Source organism: Mauremys mutica, chromosome 5, assembly GCF_020497125.1.
Source record: "Mauremys mutica isolate MM-2020 ecotype Southern chromosome 5, ASM2049712v1, whole genome shotgun sequence".
Classification (NCBI taxonomy): Eukaryota; Metazoa; Chordata; order Testudines; family Geoemydidae; genus Mauremys; species Mauremys mutica.
The window spans coordinates 123,369,595-123,385,665 of record NC_059076.1 but is presented as its reverse complement, the minus strand read 5'-3'; the positions used below and the strand labels follow the sequence as shown (position 1 = coordinate 123,385,665).

General features: G+C 39.3%; 1 protein-coding gene across 1 annotated transcript in view; it reads left to right on the top strand.

The window, feature by feature from the left end:
* Window positions 1-16,071, top strand: part of GRK4 (G protein-coupled receptor kinase 4) — a 71,818-nt gene that overhangs the window by 29,805 nt on the left and 25,942 nt on the right. The window contains exons 4-8 of the mRNA XM_045018928.1: window positions 4,273-4,350; window positions 7,602-7,702; window positions 11,584-11,676; window positions 12,822-12,885; window positions 13,276-13,416. Of these exons, the coding sequence (XP_044874863.1) occupies window positions 4,273-4,350; window positions 7,602-7,702; window positions 11,584-11,676; window positions 12,822-12,885; window positions 13,276-13,416 (477 nt within the window). The remainder of the gene's footprint in view (window positions 1-4,272; window positions 4,351-7,601; window positions 7,703-11,583; window positions 11,677-12,821; window positions 12,886-13,275; window positions 13,417-16,071) is intronic.

Here is a 16,071-nt window from a genome sequence, read left to right as displayed (position 1 = left end):
ATATATTGTTCCTATTAAATTAGCCTGGATCTCACAAAGGCATAAATTGCTGTTGTGAGCCCCAGATCTGAGGAGAGAGTTTGCATTTTTTCCCCCCAATTGAAAAGTTTTGGAGAGGAAGCATCCTTGAGAATTGCTGTTGCCAGATAAAACCAGAAGCATCCCTGGATCTAATATAACCCAAGTTGTCAATCTTACAGTCTAAGGGCAGGCATACCCTCTTAGTTAAAGGGGTCAGTTATAATATCTGCCATCTCTTCCAGATAGGTCCTCAACCAACCAGGATCCCCTCTTTCTTTTCTGGATTGAGCTTCAGCCAGCTAACTCAAGTTCTTAAAACAGACAAAAGTAATGGTGTGAAGTGGACAAGCCAGTTTTCTTGTAGTCAAATAATGACCTAATTTTCTATAAACTTTCTCCTTTGGCATATCATAATTACACAGAGTCCTGAGAACACAAGCTGTTTCAAAGTTTTTCAGCATATGCAGTTCAGCATAGGATTTAAATTTTTCCACATATTCAGGCAGGAACTATATTTGAGACACAGAAATACAGTATAGAGTCAGGGAAGGAGGATCCGTAAAAAAAACAATTCTACGAGCCTAGTGCATCTCTCAATTTAGTGTATTTTCTGTTATTATCCTAGGGACAACTTGATTTCTACAACATAAATATGTTGAGAGGCTGAAATGGCAAGTTCAAGGTAGAGTTAAGCCATGCTACATAGTTTATGTATTGTTAGTTTTAAGATGGATAATAGTCTGAAAAATCTTCAGGCAGTTGCAAGGGTGCTGGGACAGTTTTTATAGTGGAGATGTTGAGAGCCATTGAACTAAACTGTAAACCCTGCATATAATGGAAACCACTTCAAGCCAGGGGGCGCTGCAGCACCCCCCGCATCCGTAGTTCCAGCACCTATGGCAGTTGAATGGCTTTAGAAAAGGAAGAGTTGAGAAAATGATTGAATAGGTTTTAGTGACCTCAAAAATAGTCCTCATCTTACCATAAATCCATTCCAATATCTGGAGTGGGGGTTACTAAAGTGTGAAGAAATTGCACTTTGAGGTAGTGACTCAAACTTCCTTCTCAATTTTTTTGTTACGTAGAATATGAAATTAGATTACATTGAAGCAAGCGTTCTTTAACTTCCTCTAAATTAGATGAAATGCTTGTCCTCTGATTAGTGGAAATAAAACCATAAGGCTAAAAGTTTATATTAGGTGACTAACTTCTTTGGCATAATATAAAAATGTTAAGACACCCAATGTGCTGCTGCAGTTGATCAATCATTGCTGCAGAATTTGTATTTCCACTATAGGTATTACTTTAATTTCATGATAGCAAAAGTACTGACTTAATTGTTTAATGGTTGAATTTTTTTGAAGTGATCAAGATCAAAATGTTCAAGCAGAAAAGCTATGTCTTGAGGATAATTTACTAGGTTGATCATGGGACTGGATTCTAGGGAGTCTGGATTTCCAGTCCTAGCTATGCCGCTGACTGTGACTTTAGATAAGTCATTTAGAACCAAAATTTCAAAAATAGCTTCTAATTGTGGTTGTCTTTATATTTGGGTGCTCAACTTGAGACACTGAAGAGCCTGATATTTATTCATTCCAGAGAAGTGTAGTGCCTGTACACATTGACTTCATTTGATGTTATAGGTATTAGTACTTCTGAAAATGAACCCCCTAGATATTTCAAGTTAAGTACACACAATTCAAACTCTCTTTGAAAATGTGACCCTTAGAGATACCACTGAACATGAAATAACACTTGTTTGAAAATGTACCTGCTGTAGTTATTAACATCTAAGCTTTCAGTAACTATATTGTTAGCAATTTTTTCTCTTTCCATGTTTTACCTTGTGCTTTTAACGGCATTTTATATGTAGTCTTGATGTTTCCCTCACTCATTCACTGTTTCTTTTTTGCTGAATAGACCCTCAAATGTCAACAGGAGAGGAGAAATTATTTCAAAGACATTTATTTAGATATTAATTTGTTTTTAAATTCAAGATCTACTATTTAGTGGGTGCTGTATCAGAAATCTGAATTCTCTATTGTTGTAGCCATATCAGTCCCAAGATATTAAAGAGACGAGGTGGGTCAGGTAATATCTTTTACTGGACCAACTTTTGTTGGTGAGAGAGACAAGAAGTTGGTCCAATAAAAGATACTACCTCACTCACCTTGTTTCTCTATCATGAGTCAGTTTAACAAGATTCCTGTTGTGTGTCCCTTTTACTTTTATCTTGAGCAGTCTGTGTGTGTATACGGTAGGGATAATACCTTCGTCTCACAGGGGAGTGATAACAGTTACGTTTGTACTGTACAGTTATCTTTGAACTGATGAAGCTCTGTATTCATAGTTTGGAGGAGGAGGAGTTTAAATGTCAAAAAGGACCATTAGGTCCTCTAGTCTGACCTTCTGTGTATCACATGCCATTACATTTCTCCAAGTTACTCCAGTAACTTGTTTGACTAAAGCATACCTTCCAGAAAGATATCCAGTCTAGATTTGCAGACATCAAAAGAAGGGGAATCTACAAGTTTCCTTGGTAGTTGGTTCCAATGAGTAATCATACTCATTTTTTATAAAATTGTGCCTAGTATCTGGCATCAACTTTCAGCTACTGGTTTTTGTTAGGCTTTTCTCTGCTAGATTAAAGACTCCTTTATTACCTGATAATTTCTCCCCATGAAGGTATTGTAATGAAGTCACTTCTCCTCTTCTTTTTGATAAACTGAACAGATTGGGAGCTTAAATCTCTCAATGTGTAAGACATTTTCCTAGCCCCTGAATCAATTTTGTGGCTCTTTTCTGCACTCTCTCTAATTTTTCCCCATCCTTTTAAAAATGGGGACACCAGACCTGCATGCATTATTCCAGTATCTGTGTCCTCAGTGCTGTATACAGAGGTAAAGTCACCTCTCTATACCTACTCATTATTCTCCTGTTTATACATCCAAGGATTGCCTTAGCTCTTTTTGCCACAGCATTGCTCTGGGAGCTCATGTTCAGTTGCTTGTCCATTGTGACCCGTAATCAGAGTTATTGTTTTCCAGAATAGAATGAACCATTCTGTAGTTTTGTCCTACATTTTTTTTTTGTTCCTATGTGTGTGATCTTGCATTTGTCTGTATTACAATACACTTTGTTTGAATGGACCTAGTTTACCATGCAATCCTGATTACTCTGTATGATTGCCTTGTCCTAGCTAATACCACTCCACCAATCTTTGTGTCAACCACACATTTTATTGGCAGTGATTCTTATGTTTGCTTCTTGGTTGCTGATAAAAAATGTTGGGCCTAGGACCAATCTTGCAGAATCTCACTAGAAACACCTCCATTCAATGAGGTTGATGACTACCTTTTTAGATCCATCACTTAGCCAGTTTTTATTCCATTTAACATGTGCTTGGTTGATATTGTATAGTGCTAATTTTCAGTCAGAATGTTTTTGTGTAGTACTAAGTCAAATGCCGTACATAGTCTATTATCTGTATGCAGTTAGCTTTTATCAACCAAATTTGTAATCTCAAAAAGTGAAATCAGGTTGAAAACCTATTATCCATAAAACAGTGTTGACTGGTGTTGATTATAGTCCCATCCTTTAAGTCTTTCTTAATTGAATCTCATATCAGCTTTTCCATTATTTTGCCTAGAAGTGATGTCAGACTAACCAGCCTAAGATTATGCACATTATCCTGCTGTGTTAAGGCTTCCTATTATGTGAAATATAATTTCAGTGTAATTATGCATACTTCTAAGGCATAGCTTCTGGGCAGGGCCGGCTCCAGGGGTTTTGCCGCCCCAAGCAGCCAGAAAAAAAAAAAAAAAAAGCTGCGATCGCGATCTGCGGCAATTCAGCGGGAGGTCCTTCGCTCCGAGCAGGAATTGCCTCCGAATAGCTGAAAGTGCCGCCCCACTCCGGATTGGCTGCCCCAAGCACCTGCTTTATAAGCTGGTGCCTGGAGCCGGCCCTGCTTCTGGGATTTTACAAATCAAATCTCCAGTTTCAATATGTCTTAGGAGAGGTACAGTTTTGGCATACTTAACTTTTTTTTTTAAGATGGTGTGGATAATTATCTGTTTCGGTATGCATCCTAAAAATCCCTAAATTCTTGAACGCCATAGATGAGAACAGTTTATAATCCATAGGTGAGATGCCTCCCAATATTTGTGATAGAAATCACATTGGATCACAGTAACTATTGCAATATAAGATAACAACGGATCTAATTTAATTTTCATTCCTTTTCCCTAGGCCAAGTATGAAGTGTCTTCAGATGAAAAGCGTAAAGATTGTGGTTTGAAAGTTTTAGACACATACTTCGCTAACGGGGTAAGTATATCCTGTTGCAAAATACTTTGTCAAACTGCATTGTAAGCGCTGACCAAATTAGAGCTCAAAACAGCAACAATTTCAGATGGTGTTTTAGTTTTCAAAATACTAAGTAAATTGCTCTCAAAATGAGAAACTCTAATAAAATTTTGCAAGTCATTCTGGAATGTGGACGAGCCCTTCCTTTCAAGATTATTGCGAAACTTCATTAACTCAAGCACAAAGCTTGACTGCTCTCTACCATTATTTTTTCATTAGCACTATGACATTTAACTTTTATCTATGGTAATCTAAATGTCAAAAAGTAGCTAAATTGCTGTTTTAGCATATTACTTTAAAGCTGTGTGGTTTAGAGACATGAGAATCATCGGAATGCAAGGAACTCTTGAGTTCTAGATCTGGCTTTGCAGCTGACATGTTGTGTGGACTTGAGAAATTAGGTGTAAATTTTCAAAAGTGTTTCAGGCTCCCCAGCTTGAGAAACACAGGAGTTGATTTTTCAGAAGATGCTGGGCACCCACAGCTCCTACTGAGTTTATTAATATCTGATTACTGCCCTGGTAAATTAGGTCTGCCTAGAGATGTCCCTGGTAGAATTCAAGGAGTCTTTGTTCTTCTCCCTATTCTGTCTGTCAGAAGTTCTGCCAGGGATATAACTTCCATCCTCTTTTCTCCCTCTCCCCTCCAATTGTTCTGGTTATGTTGAGGAAGCTTTATCTTGAGGAAGATATGGATTTTGCGGGTGTCCTAAAAATGCTCAGGCTCTGGATTAGTCTCATCTTCTCTGGAAGCTTATTTAACAGCTGGCATGGTCTTTAAAAACCAGTGAAAACTGGTCAGGCCTCTTAAGCCACCTAACCATCATATCCCGAACTGGTTTTAAAATGTGTTTAGCTGAAGTTATTTGTTTTTTAAACCAGTTAGAAAACTTCCTCTGATGAAGAGAGCAGAATTGGTTGTGAATCTGAAGGTGAAAGGCAGTTTGGTTGAAAATGATCATGAAATGATAGATTTAATGAACTCTAAGGAGAGGAAGGAGTGAGAACAGCAGAATAAGCACAATGGACTTTAGAAAACATACTTTAATAAACTCAGAGCACTGGTAGGTAAGGTCCCATGGGAAGAATATCTAAGGGATAAAGTAGATCAGGAAAGCTGGCAGTTTCTCAAAGAGAGAATATTAAAGGAAGAACTGCAATCTATCCCGATGCAAAGAAAAGATAGGAAGAATAGTTAGAAGCCAATATGGCTGCATCAGGAGCTCTTTAATGACCTGAAAGTAAAAAATGATCCTACAAAAGTAGAAATATGGGCGAACTGCTAAGTAGTATAGAAAAAATAGCACAAGCATGAAGAGACAAAATTCAGAAAAACCAAGGCACAAAATGAGTTGCTCCTGGCAAGGAACATAAAAGGCCAATAAGAGGTTCTTTAAATACATTAGGAGTGGTAGAAAGATGAAGGAAAGTGTAGGTCCTCTGCTTGTCAAGAAGACTGAGGTGTTTAATGCCTATTTTGCATCAGTCTTCACTAAAAGGTTAATTGTGACCAGATGCATAACACAATATTAACATCAAAGGGGAAGAAACCCAGCCAGATTAGGGAAAGATAAAGTTAAAGAATATTTAGATGTAGTCAAGTTGGCAGGGCATGATGAAGTTCACTCTAGGGTACTTAGGAAACCAATTGCAGCGGTCTTGTAACTGTTAGCAATTATCTTTGAGAACATGTGGAGGATGGGTGAGGTCCGGAGGACTGGAGAAAGGCAAACAAAGCACATATCTTTAAAAAGGGGAACAAGAGAACTTGGGGAATTATGGGCCAGTCAACTTAACTTCCACTATCTTTCCAGGAATTGAACAAATTACCTACAAAATGATTGTTTAATTTTTACTACATAGAGGATCAGTAATAGCCAACATGAATTTGTCAAGAACAAATCATGCCAAACAAACCTGACATATATATTGATTTTTAGTAAGGCCTTTGACACAGTCCAACATGACATACTCATAAGCAAACTGGGGAAATGAGGTCTGGATGAAATAACTATAAGGTGGGCTCAAAATTGGTTGAAAGACCATACTGCTCTGTCATCATGTCTGTACTCAAATCATCTAAGCGGTGCCTCACTTTCTACACTGCTATTTGTACCTGTGCTCAAGGGCATGCAGTGTATGTACTCTATACACTGTTGTAAATAGAGACATAGCCTTAGGAAACAAAAATCAAATGCACAGATAGAAAATGGGGATTAATTGGCTAGGTAGTACAGTAAAAGCTGTTTTATCTGACACTTCACCAACCAGAAAGCTCTCTAAACCGGTGTGACTGGATTCCAAAAGGAGCCAACTGAAGTCAGTCAATTAGAATGAACTGCAAAGAATGGGGGTGCTCCAGCTCTGCACCCCCTCCCACACCCAAACACTCTCCTTCTTTTTGTTAAATGGCATTTTTCACTTACCGGCACCATTTCCTCAACATGCCAGATTAAACAGCTTTTACTGTAGTACTACTGAAAAAGATCTGGGGAGTATAGTGTATTACAAATAAAACATGAGCCAACAATGTGATGCAGCTGGGGGGGGGGGGAGAAAAAACAAACAATACCATAGGAGTGTCATATGTAAGACATGGGCGGTAACTGTCCTGGCTGTCCTCAGCACTAGTGAGACCTTCACTGGAGTACTGTGCCCAGTTTTAGGTCCCAAACTTTAGGAAAGATGTGGACAAATTGGAGATAGGCCAGAGCAACAAAAATGATATTATTAAAAACAGGCCTATGAGGAAAGGTTAAAAAAACTGGGCATGCTTTAGTCTTAAGGAAAGAAGACTGATTGGGGGAGGGGGGAAAACCTGATAAGCCTTCAAGTATTGTAAGGCCTGTTATAAAGAGGATGGTGATCCATTGTTCTCCATGTCCACTGGAGATAGGCCAAGAAGTAATGGGCTTAATCTGAAGCAAAAGAGATATTAGGTTAGATATCAGGAAAAACTCTCATTATAAAGGCTAATTACCTACTGGATTAGGTTACCAAGGGAGATTGTGGAATCCCCATCACTGAAGGTTTTTAAGAACAGGTTGGACAAAGACCTCTCATATACTGTATATACTTGATCCTGCCTGGGTGCAGGTGGATGGACTAGTTGACCTCTTGAGGGTCTCTTACAGCCCTACATTTTTATGATTCTTTATCTTTGTTAGATTACTAATTGTTTTTATTATTGTTTTTGGTTTATATCATGTAAAGTCTGCAGCCCACTTACCGGAAATACCTCAAGATACAGTGAATGAATGTAAAACAAGACTGGAACAGAACCCTTGCAAAGATCTTTTTAATGACTGCACTAGGTACGTGATGAATGTTGGCTAAAAGTATACTGAAAATTTGTATTTCCAGGGAGGTTACAGGGAAAGTTTAAAGGGATACTATCAGATGAAATTCTGGTGAGGACACAACTAAGAATCTAGTGCTCTTTGTTTTCCTGTGTAGTGTATTCAGCACTCACGTTGTTCTTAGAGTTACTTCTGTGCTGTAACAGAAGTGACATTATTATTGTGCCTTTGACTTTAGTAGGAGTTGGGAAAATGTGTCCAAAGACAGAAGAATCTGGGACACTAATACAATACGAGAGCAGAATACATACAGACCAAAAACATGTTTATCAAACTAAAACTAGGTTTTTTTGGTTTCAGGAAGTTCTGCAACTGTTATTGTTTGCAGCCCCCTTTTAGTATTTATAGAAGATTTAGTAATGATTCCACTTTTAAAATTGATGAAATTTGCATTTAAAAACAGTTAATCCTCTGTTATTTTAAATTATTTTTTTGGAGCCTCCATACTGACTTAGTAGATAGCGCACTACACGCTACCAGGCAAGTATTTTCACAAGTTCAAAAAACTGAGTATGAGAGAACTGTATATTTTTCATCTTCCTCTTACAGGTCAGGATTTTAGATGTACAGAGATGTGTTGAGGATAGTTTCCTTGTCTTGTTTTTAGACTGTGCTAGGAAATCGTTTATTGGAGCAGCCTGTTTATAAAAGGATTGCAGGCCTAATGCTTACACAGCAGGACAGTCATACAATTTTTAGGACAGATGGCAACACTAATTACATTGCTAGCTCAAGAGGCATTATGTTGTCCTTGAAGTGCTCTGATCTCAAGATAGCAGACAAATAGGACAAGGTATGATTCTGGAAGCTGAGATTGTCACTTCAAGGACAGTAAAAACTACTGCTTCTTAAGAACCCACTAGTGACTGCCTCTGAGAGATGGTGGCAACTTATACCTCTACTGAAACAAAGTAGCATATCAGAATAAATTGGCTGGTGGAAGCTAGAAGACCTTCACCTAGGCAAATGTTCCTTTTGCAGACACACTTGATGTGGAGTGAAGGCCTCCTCACTGTGCATCATGACTGGGGATCTGTGTTGCTGGTGGAAGGGGAGTTCGGAGGGGATGGAGTACTCATCATTTAAAATAAAAAAATCCTAAGCATTTAAATGTGGTTTAGGACAAATTTCTTTGAACTTCAGGGGATGAATAACTAACTTTCTGGATTTTAGCTGTATGAATCTCATATATTTGTGGAAAAGGTGGCAAGGGATAAAGGCTCCTGTTCTTCAAAGTGATCTATGGAGGCAGAGCATTCTGGTTGAACAATGTCCAACTGAAGTCTTTAGGGCTGTTCATGGGCAGCAGAGTCTGCCTGCATGGTTTTGTTAACCTGCCTTTCCATTTCTCTTAATTCTTTTGTTCTTGTGAACCAATGAAGTTGATAGGGAAATATTCTGATTTACTGCATTTAAAAAATATCAGATTAAGAAAAAAATCACACTACTTCCTGAATTTTTTTTGTACCCATTATTAATGGTAAGAACTAAGATTTTTCTAGCTGAAATAAATTAGAGAAATATTTCTCTTTATTCCAGTTTTACTTTATGTATAGTTTCATTGTTTTTCCCCCCTCTCATTTGTAGGGGCCTATTTTTTTACTTCAGTAAAGGAGAGAAACTATTTTTCCTTTTTATAAAAAGGAAAGTGTAAAATCATAAATTTCAGATAACTACACCAGGCAAAGGACTCTTCTCAAAAGGATGGTACATATTTACAAATGTTCAGTCTTCTAGAGCCCTTACACTTCTAATATTACTGGTTCTTCTAGGCATGCTTGATCATGTCTGCCGAAAAGCCTGCAACATTTGAGTCACAGCTTGGGTCACCTCCCCATCAATTGAAAACTAAATACTATGCATAATTTGAGAATAAGAGATAAAAAAGATGCACAGAATACACACTACTAAAAAGTTAAACAGATGACCTCCTTTTTTTGGACTTCCAGTGAATGTCTGTGTTCAGCAAGATGAGGCCTTCCCATTTTTTATCTTGTCTTGCATTTTGTTGCTTAGTTTGAGGGAAGTGGTGTACAGGCCTAACCATCAGGTTTGGAAGGGTGGTTTTAATGATCAAAGTTCAAATCCCGGGAAAGGGTCCGCTCACCTCTATATTCTTCTGAGGCAGATAATTTGTATGCTAGGCAATTACTTTGTATTGGTCTTTTAAAAATGAGGCCCTGTCTGCTCTGCATAGACACAGAGAGGCTTTTATTTTTTCCCCGCCAAACAAGGCATTTATTTCAGTGGGCACAATTACATGCATTCTGTAAATGAAAGATGTGGATGCAAAATTGTGCATCGCAACCCTGTCATCTTAGCAATGGAACTTGTATTCCAAAACCACTTTAACAGTTTTGATAAAACCCATCTGAAATGATTGTCTAGTATTAATAAGTAACATTCTCAACACACCCACTGCCTAGCTGGATTATTCTTAAAAAGAATTCAGGAAAAATCATCGAGTACTCAATCACATTTTAAAGACAATGTCTCTTTGTAATGTGCCAAACTGATCTTAAAAGGAGAATTTTGCCTTAAATCCATGTTTAAACTATTAACAATTAGTCCTTTAAGTGTACTTGTTTTGAACAGGTTAACTATGTCAAACCAGAGTCTGTGCTTTAAAGAGTTTTTTCATCTCAAGGCACAAAATATTTTTATTCTGTTTGTGTCATTGATCTGCATCTGGGAATTCAAAGGCCTTGTTAACTGTGCTGCTTATAACTCTGATTTAAAATGTGTTTGTCAGTTGTCTTGTGTCTTCAGCGGTCTAACTTTGCTATGAAGTTTTTTGGCAGTTGTAATGTACCCTGATAGACTGTGTCCCAGTTGGTTGAGATGTTTTTGTGTAAGTGAAACTGTAACAGTCAATTATTCCAGTTGTAAAATAGCAGCTGATGCATAGTATCCTGCTGAGCTGGGTCTGATAACTCATTCCCCTGACTACACAGATACCAAGATTTTAGGAGTAGTTGGGAAGCTGGGGATTGCACTGTTCAGTAATGCTTCTAAAAGCAATTATGGGCAGAGGTTAGAAACTGCAGCCAAAGTAACTTTATGTTGATGCTATCTCTGGGAAAGGTATAGGTGATGGAGACTTTCTGGGAAAGGAATGCTTGTGAGTAAAAAATAAAAGTGAAGTAGGAGCACTTCAAGGATTTTTGATCTAGTTAAATTGCCATCTTATCCCTCTTTCAATAGTACCATGCTGTTGATGTACAGATATCTTTTTAAATGGCTGCATCTATACTCATGATAGGACAGTGATACCAGCTCTCAAGGTGAGCCACATCCTCTGATCAGGCTGTCCTTGGAAAGCTGCTGAGAAGTGCTTCTGTTTTTGTCTCCACACCTGAAACCCTCACCTCTTGTCCCAAAATTGAATCTCCTTATGATCGACAGGGGAAGGGAGTGCAGACCTCTACATGCAATCCCCAAACAGGCCATGCTTATGGGGGGTTTGTCTCACCTCCCATGCCACCTTAAAATTAGCTCTGCTGGTGGGTTAGTCATTTTGAGCTCTAATTCCTCAAGAATTATTTTAAAACTTCCAACCCGCTAAAATAAGCACGATATGTTACTTCTGCACTCACTAGTGACCCTACAGGCACAGTTCTCAATGGAATTGTACTAGCTGCTCACTCTTTCTGAGGCAGGCACAGTAAACTCATTGTGTAGTGCAGTATGATAAACTCATTGTGTAGTGTAGTAATATGTTCACTCCATCTCCTGACAGATTAATTGATACATCTAAATTGGTGTCTAATGAAGTGGTTAGCTTCTCATCCCTGATAGCGCCAGTCTACCAACATAAACGTGGATTGTTTTTGCAGGGTTGTCCAGGATTATTTAAGTGGAGCACCTTTTGAGGCTTATCAAAAAAGCATCTATTTCTCTCGTTTTTTACAGTGGAAATGGTTGGAAAGGTAAGGTATTTTTATATTTAACACTTACTGCAGTAGTACATAAAAGCCATCCAACATGGGGCCCCATTGTACAAATATAGTAAATGACATTCCCTGCCTCAAAGAACGTACAGTCTAAAAGACAAGATGTAATGGGCTGATGAGATGTCAAACAAGTGGAGCTGTGGTAGATGTGTATTAATAATGAAAGCATCTGTTTAATGACCTCAAAGCATTTTACATTTAACTACTCTAAACTTAAAAATCTTTCTGTGTGTTTGTATAGTGCATAGCTCCCAATGGGGTTCTGAACTTGATTGGGGCCTTGGGTGCTATTATAATACAATTATATTAATCATTAAGCCCACTGTATGGTAAGGTAATTAACTGGTTTTATAGGTGGGTTAACTGAGGCACAGGTTAAGTGACTTGCCCAACCGTAGAGACCAAGATTTTTAAAATAAGGGCCTATGTTAAGGGTCCTAAATCCATATTTTAAGCCATTAAATAAGTGGCCTGATTTTTTCAGAAGAGCTGTCACCTAGAAGGAGGTCAGTGGCAGTTGCTGGATGTTCAGTACTCTTGACAATCAAGCCTGCTCCTTTAGGCTCCTAGTTTCCTAACCATGATTTTCACTGTAGGCTTCTATTAGTGGAAAAATCTTTTGTTTAAGTAAGCTAGAGGTAGATGCAAGAGGAAAACTAGGAAACTTATATTCAGACCTCTAGACCAAATACTTCTGAAACATAGAACAAGCAAGGTGGTAAAACTTGTACTGGCTTCAGTGGGAAAAGAATTGAGTCAGTGGTGAACACTTGAAAATCCCAGCTTGAAACATTGTCTCCTCACAAACCATGCATGAGAAGAACAACCAACATGCATGGCGGTGGCATAGATCCTAAATTTTTGTTCATTCTGCTTGTAGTGACTGCTTGCTGCCCACAAGGGGGAGCCAGTGGACATGAGCAAAAGCACCTTTCCTTTGGTATTCAGTTTGTATGCTAATCCTTTCATCCACTCAGGTGAAGGAAAGGCATTGTGTAGTCTGGTGGTCATGGAAGTTATATAGGACAAGAGGAAAGAAACCGAAACAAACAGGGCTCTGAAAGAAAAACAAAAAATATAATTGGAAATTAGACCAGTAATTATTCCATTCTGTCTATTAGGCAACCAGTAACCAAGAACACATTTAGACATTACCGAGTACTAGGCAAAGGAGGATTTGGGGAGGTGAGTACTGTGAGATCTCTACTTGTGTTTGCAACTCCTTAAAGGGAACATGAGGAAAAGGAAACTTACACTCTTCGTTCCTTGAATAAATAACAGATTTGATTGGTAAATTGGTGAATTACAATTGATCTAAATTGAAAAGGCAGAATTTTTACTTTTAAACACTTGCATCTAACAAGACAGTTGGTTCGTGTAACAATTCTTTTCCACTGTTACAAAAAAAAACCCCAAAACCAAACAACCCAGTGTGTCCACCCATGAAACAGTTTTAATTGGTTCTCCTGTATTTTACTTGTCTTCAGGGCTCCCAAGGGGGTTAGAAAAGAGAGAACTGTTTTTGTTCCAGTGTAAAACCTGGTACATCTGACATATCTTTCCTCTTTCCATTAGGTATGCGCTTGCCAAGTGCGGGCAACAGGAAAAATGTATGCTTGTAAAAAGCTAGAAAAAAAGAGAATAAAGAAGAGAAAAGGAGAATCGATGGCATTAAATGAAAAAAGAATTTTAGAAAAAGTGAACAGTAGATTTGTAGTAAGTATATATTTCTGGCCTTGTGCAATTTACAAGTTTGTCTCCCGTAGGCCTTTCTTTATTCCTGTCTCTTCCAGTGGCAGCTGGGCAGCATAATAATTTCATTATTAAAATCAGCTCAACTGTGCTTAATAGTTCAGTTATACCATTATCTTTTCAATGTTACCCTGTACATTTTAGGTCTGCATGGGATGTGTGTGTTATCTCTGGCCTATCAGTTTTGTCTAGTCTATGGTCAAGGTGCTTTGTCTTATGTTAATGTATATCATTCTGGTAAATTTCTCCTTGTTTAAAAGGGGGCTAGACTGTGATCTGAATGATGAATGTGATCCTAGTTTTGCTGCAGCCAGTGGTTGCTAATATGGCCACTCAATTTAGTAATGTTCTCCTTAGTCTTATTGCCCCACATCTCTCCCCAAATCTATACTTGCTTCTTCTACCTCCTGCTTTCATGAGAGGAAATATTCATTTGAATTAAAGTGTATTTACAGTAGGGCTAACTTCAATGCATATCAGCTCCTTGGGAGGTTGGACCTTTATTTTGACTTACATTGGAATCATGGTTTCCATTATATCAGTTTTTTCCCCAACAAAAATACCCAACTTTTAACTTCTTAAGACTCTTTTGAATGCTATGGGTGAATAGTATGGTAAGTGGATGAATATTGAGAGGTAATAATGGAGAGCAGCAGAGTTCAACCATGGACTGCATGGGAACCAGGAGGTCAATGACAACACAGTGGTGGTACAATATAGTAGACTAGTGAGAATAATAATTCCCCGAAGGTCTATAAGATCACCTATTTTTCTGATGTTTTTAAATGTAGATATGATTGCTCTCTATAAATATATCAGAGGAATAAATACCGGGGAGGGAGAGGAATTATTTAAGCTCAGTACCAATCTGGACACAAGAACAAATGGATATAAACTGGCTATCAGGAAGTTTAGACTTGAAATTAGACAAAGGTTTCTAACCAACAGAGGAGTGAAGTTCTGGAACAGCCTTCCAAGGGGAGTAGTGGGGGCAAAAGGCGTACCTGGTTTCAAGACTAAGCTTGATAAGTTTATGGAGGGGATGGTATAATGGGGTAGCCTAATTTTGGCAATTAATTAATCTTTGACTATGTAGAGGAGCGGATTCACCCCTGCGGCGCCTCCTGCTGGTGACTCCTACGAATTAGCTTGATTCAGCCCCGGAGCACCCTCTGCAGGCCGATGATCCGCCTGTCCTCTGGCCCCCGTGTCCCTCCCTGGACCCGGTACCCTTTTACCTGGGATGCTGCCCCCTGGCAGTAACCCCCTTTCTCTCAGGGTCTCCCCTTCTCGGGGAACCTCCACCCTCTATCCCCACCTTGCCTCAGTATATGGCTACTGCCAGTCATTGTCTAGCCCCATGCCCTGGGGCAGACTGCAGTATCAGCCTACTCATCACTGGCAAGGTTGGGTTTGGACCTGCTGCCTTGGCCTACCCCTGGGCTGCCCTCTGCAACCCCCAGTACCTGTTGGCCTTGTGCTAGGCCACAGCTTAGAGCTTTCCAGGCTGGAGCTCCCCAGGTCCTCAGCCTTTCCCCAGCCCTGCTTCACTCAGGTATCCTGTCTCTAGCTCCCTGCAGCCAGGCCCATCTCACTCTACAGCTAGAGAGAGACTGTTTGGGTGCCTGGCTCACAGCCTCTTTTAGGGGCCAGCTGGGCCTGATTGGGGCATGGCCACAGCTGAGCCTACTTTCCCTAATCAGCCCAGCTTAGTAGCTCCCAGCCACAACCTTCCCCCAGGGCTGTTTTAAGCCCTTCAGGGCAGGAGCAGGGTAAGCACCCTGCTACAGACTACTAGCGGTAAATATGCCCAATGGCTTGTGATGGGATGCTAGATGGGTTGGGATCTGAGTTACTACAGAGAATTCTTTCCTGGGTGTCTGGCTGGTGAGTCTTGCCCACATGCTCAGGGTTTAGCTGACGCCATATTTGGGGTCGGGAAGGAATTTTGCTCCAGAGCAGACTGGCAGAAGCCCTGGGGTTTTTTTGCCTTCCTCTGCAGCATGGGGCACGGGTCACTTTCTGGAAGATTCTCTGCACCTTGAAGTCTTTAAACCATGATTTGAGGATTTCAGTGGCTCAGACACAGGTTTGATACAGGAGTGGGTGAGTGAGATTCTGTGGCTTGCATTGTGCAGGAGGTCAGACTAGATGATCATAATGGTCCCGTCTGACCTTAACGTCTATGATCCTCTGATTCTGTGATATTTGTTTCTTGTATCTGTAGATATTTCAGTCACATTCATCACAATAATGCCATATACATGCTAGGAGAATCATGAAAAGTAGCTGCTCTATGAGAACTTTCTGACATCGAAATTGCTACTGCCTATGCAATAAAGTTGAAAGGGAGGTGGATTGAAAAGCTATGTTGGGTATAAAATAAAAAGTATAAGTGCTGATGATTTTTAACTCAACATCATTTCCATGTCTCAACTCTTTCACCATGACATTTCCCAATAAATTATGACCAACTCACAGCCCTGATCACTAAACAACAGATGTGATGGTCTAAAATACTCAAGGAATACATATGTTAAGAAAACTGTTTTTCCAGCTAGGATCATCTATCTTTATCAGTGAATTGCTATTATTTAAAGATTAGCTATAGGTGAATGT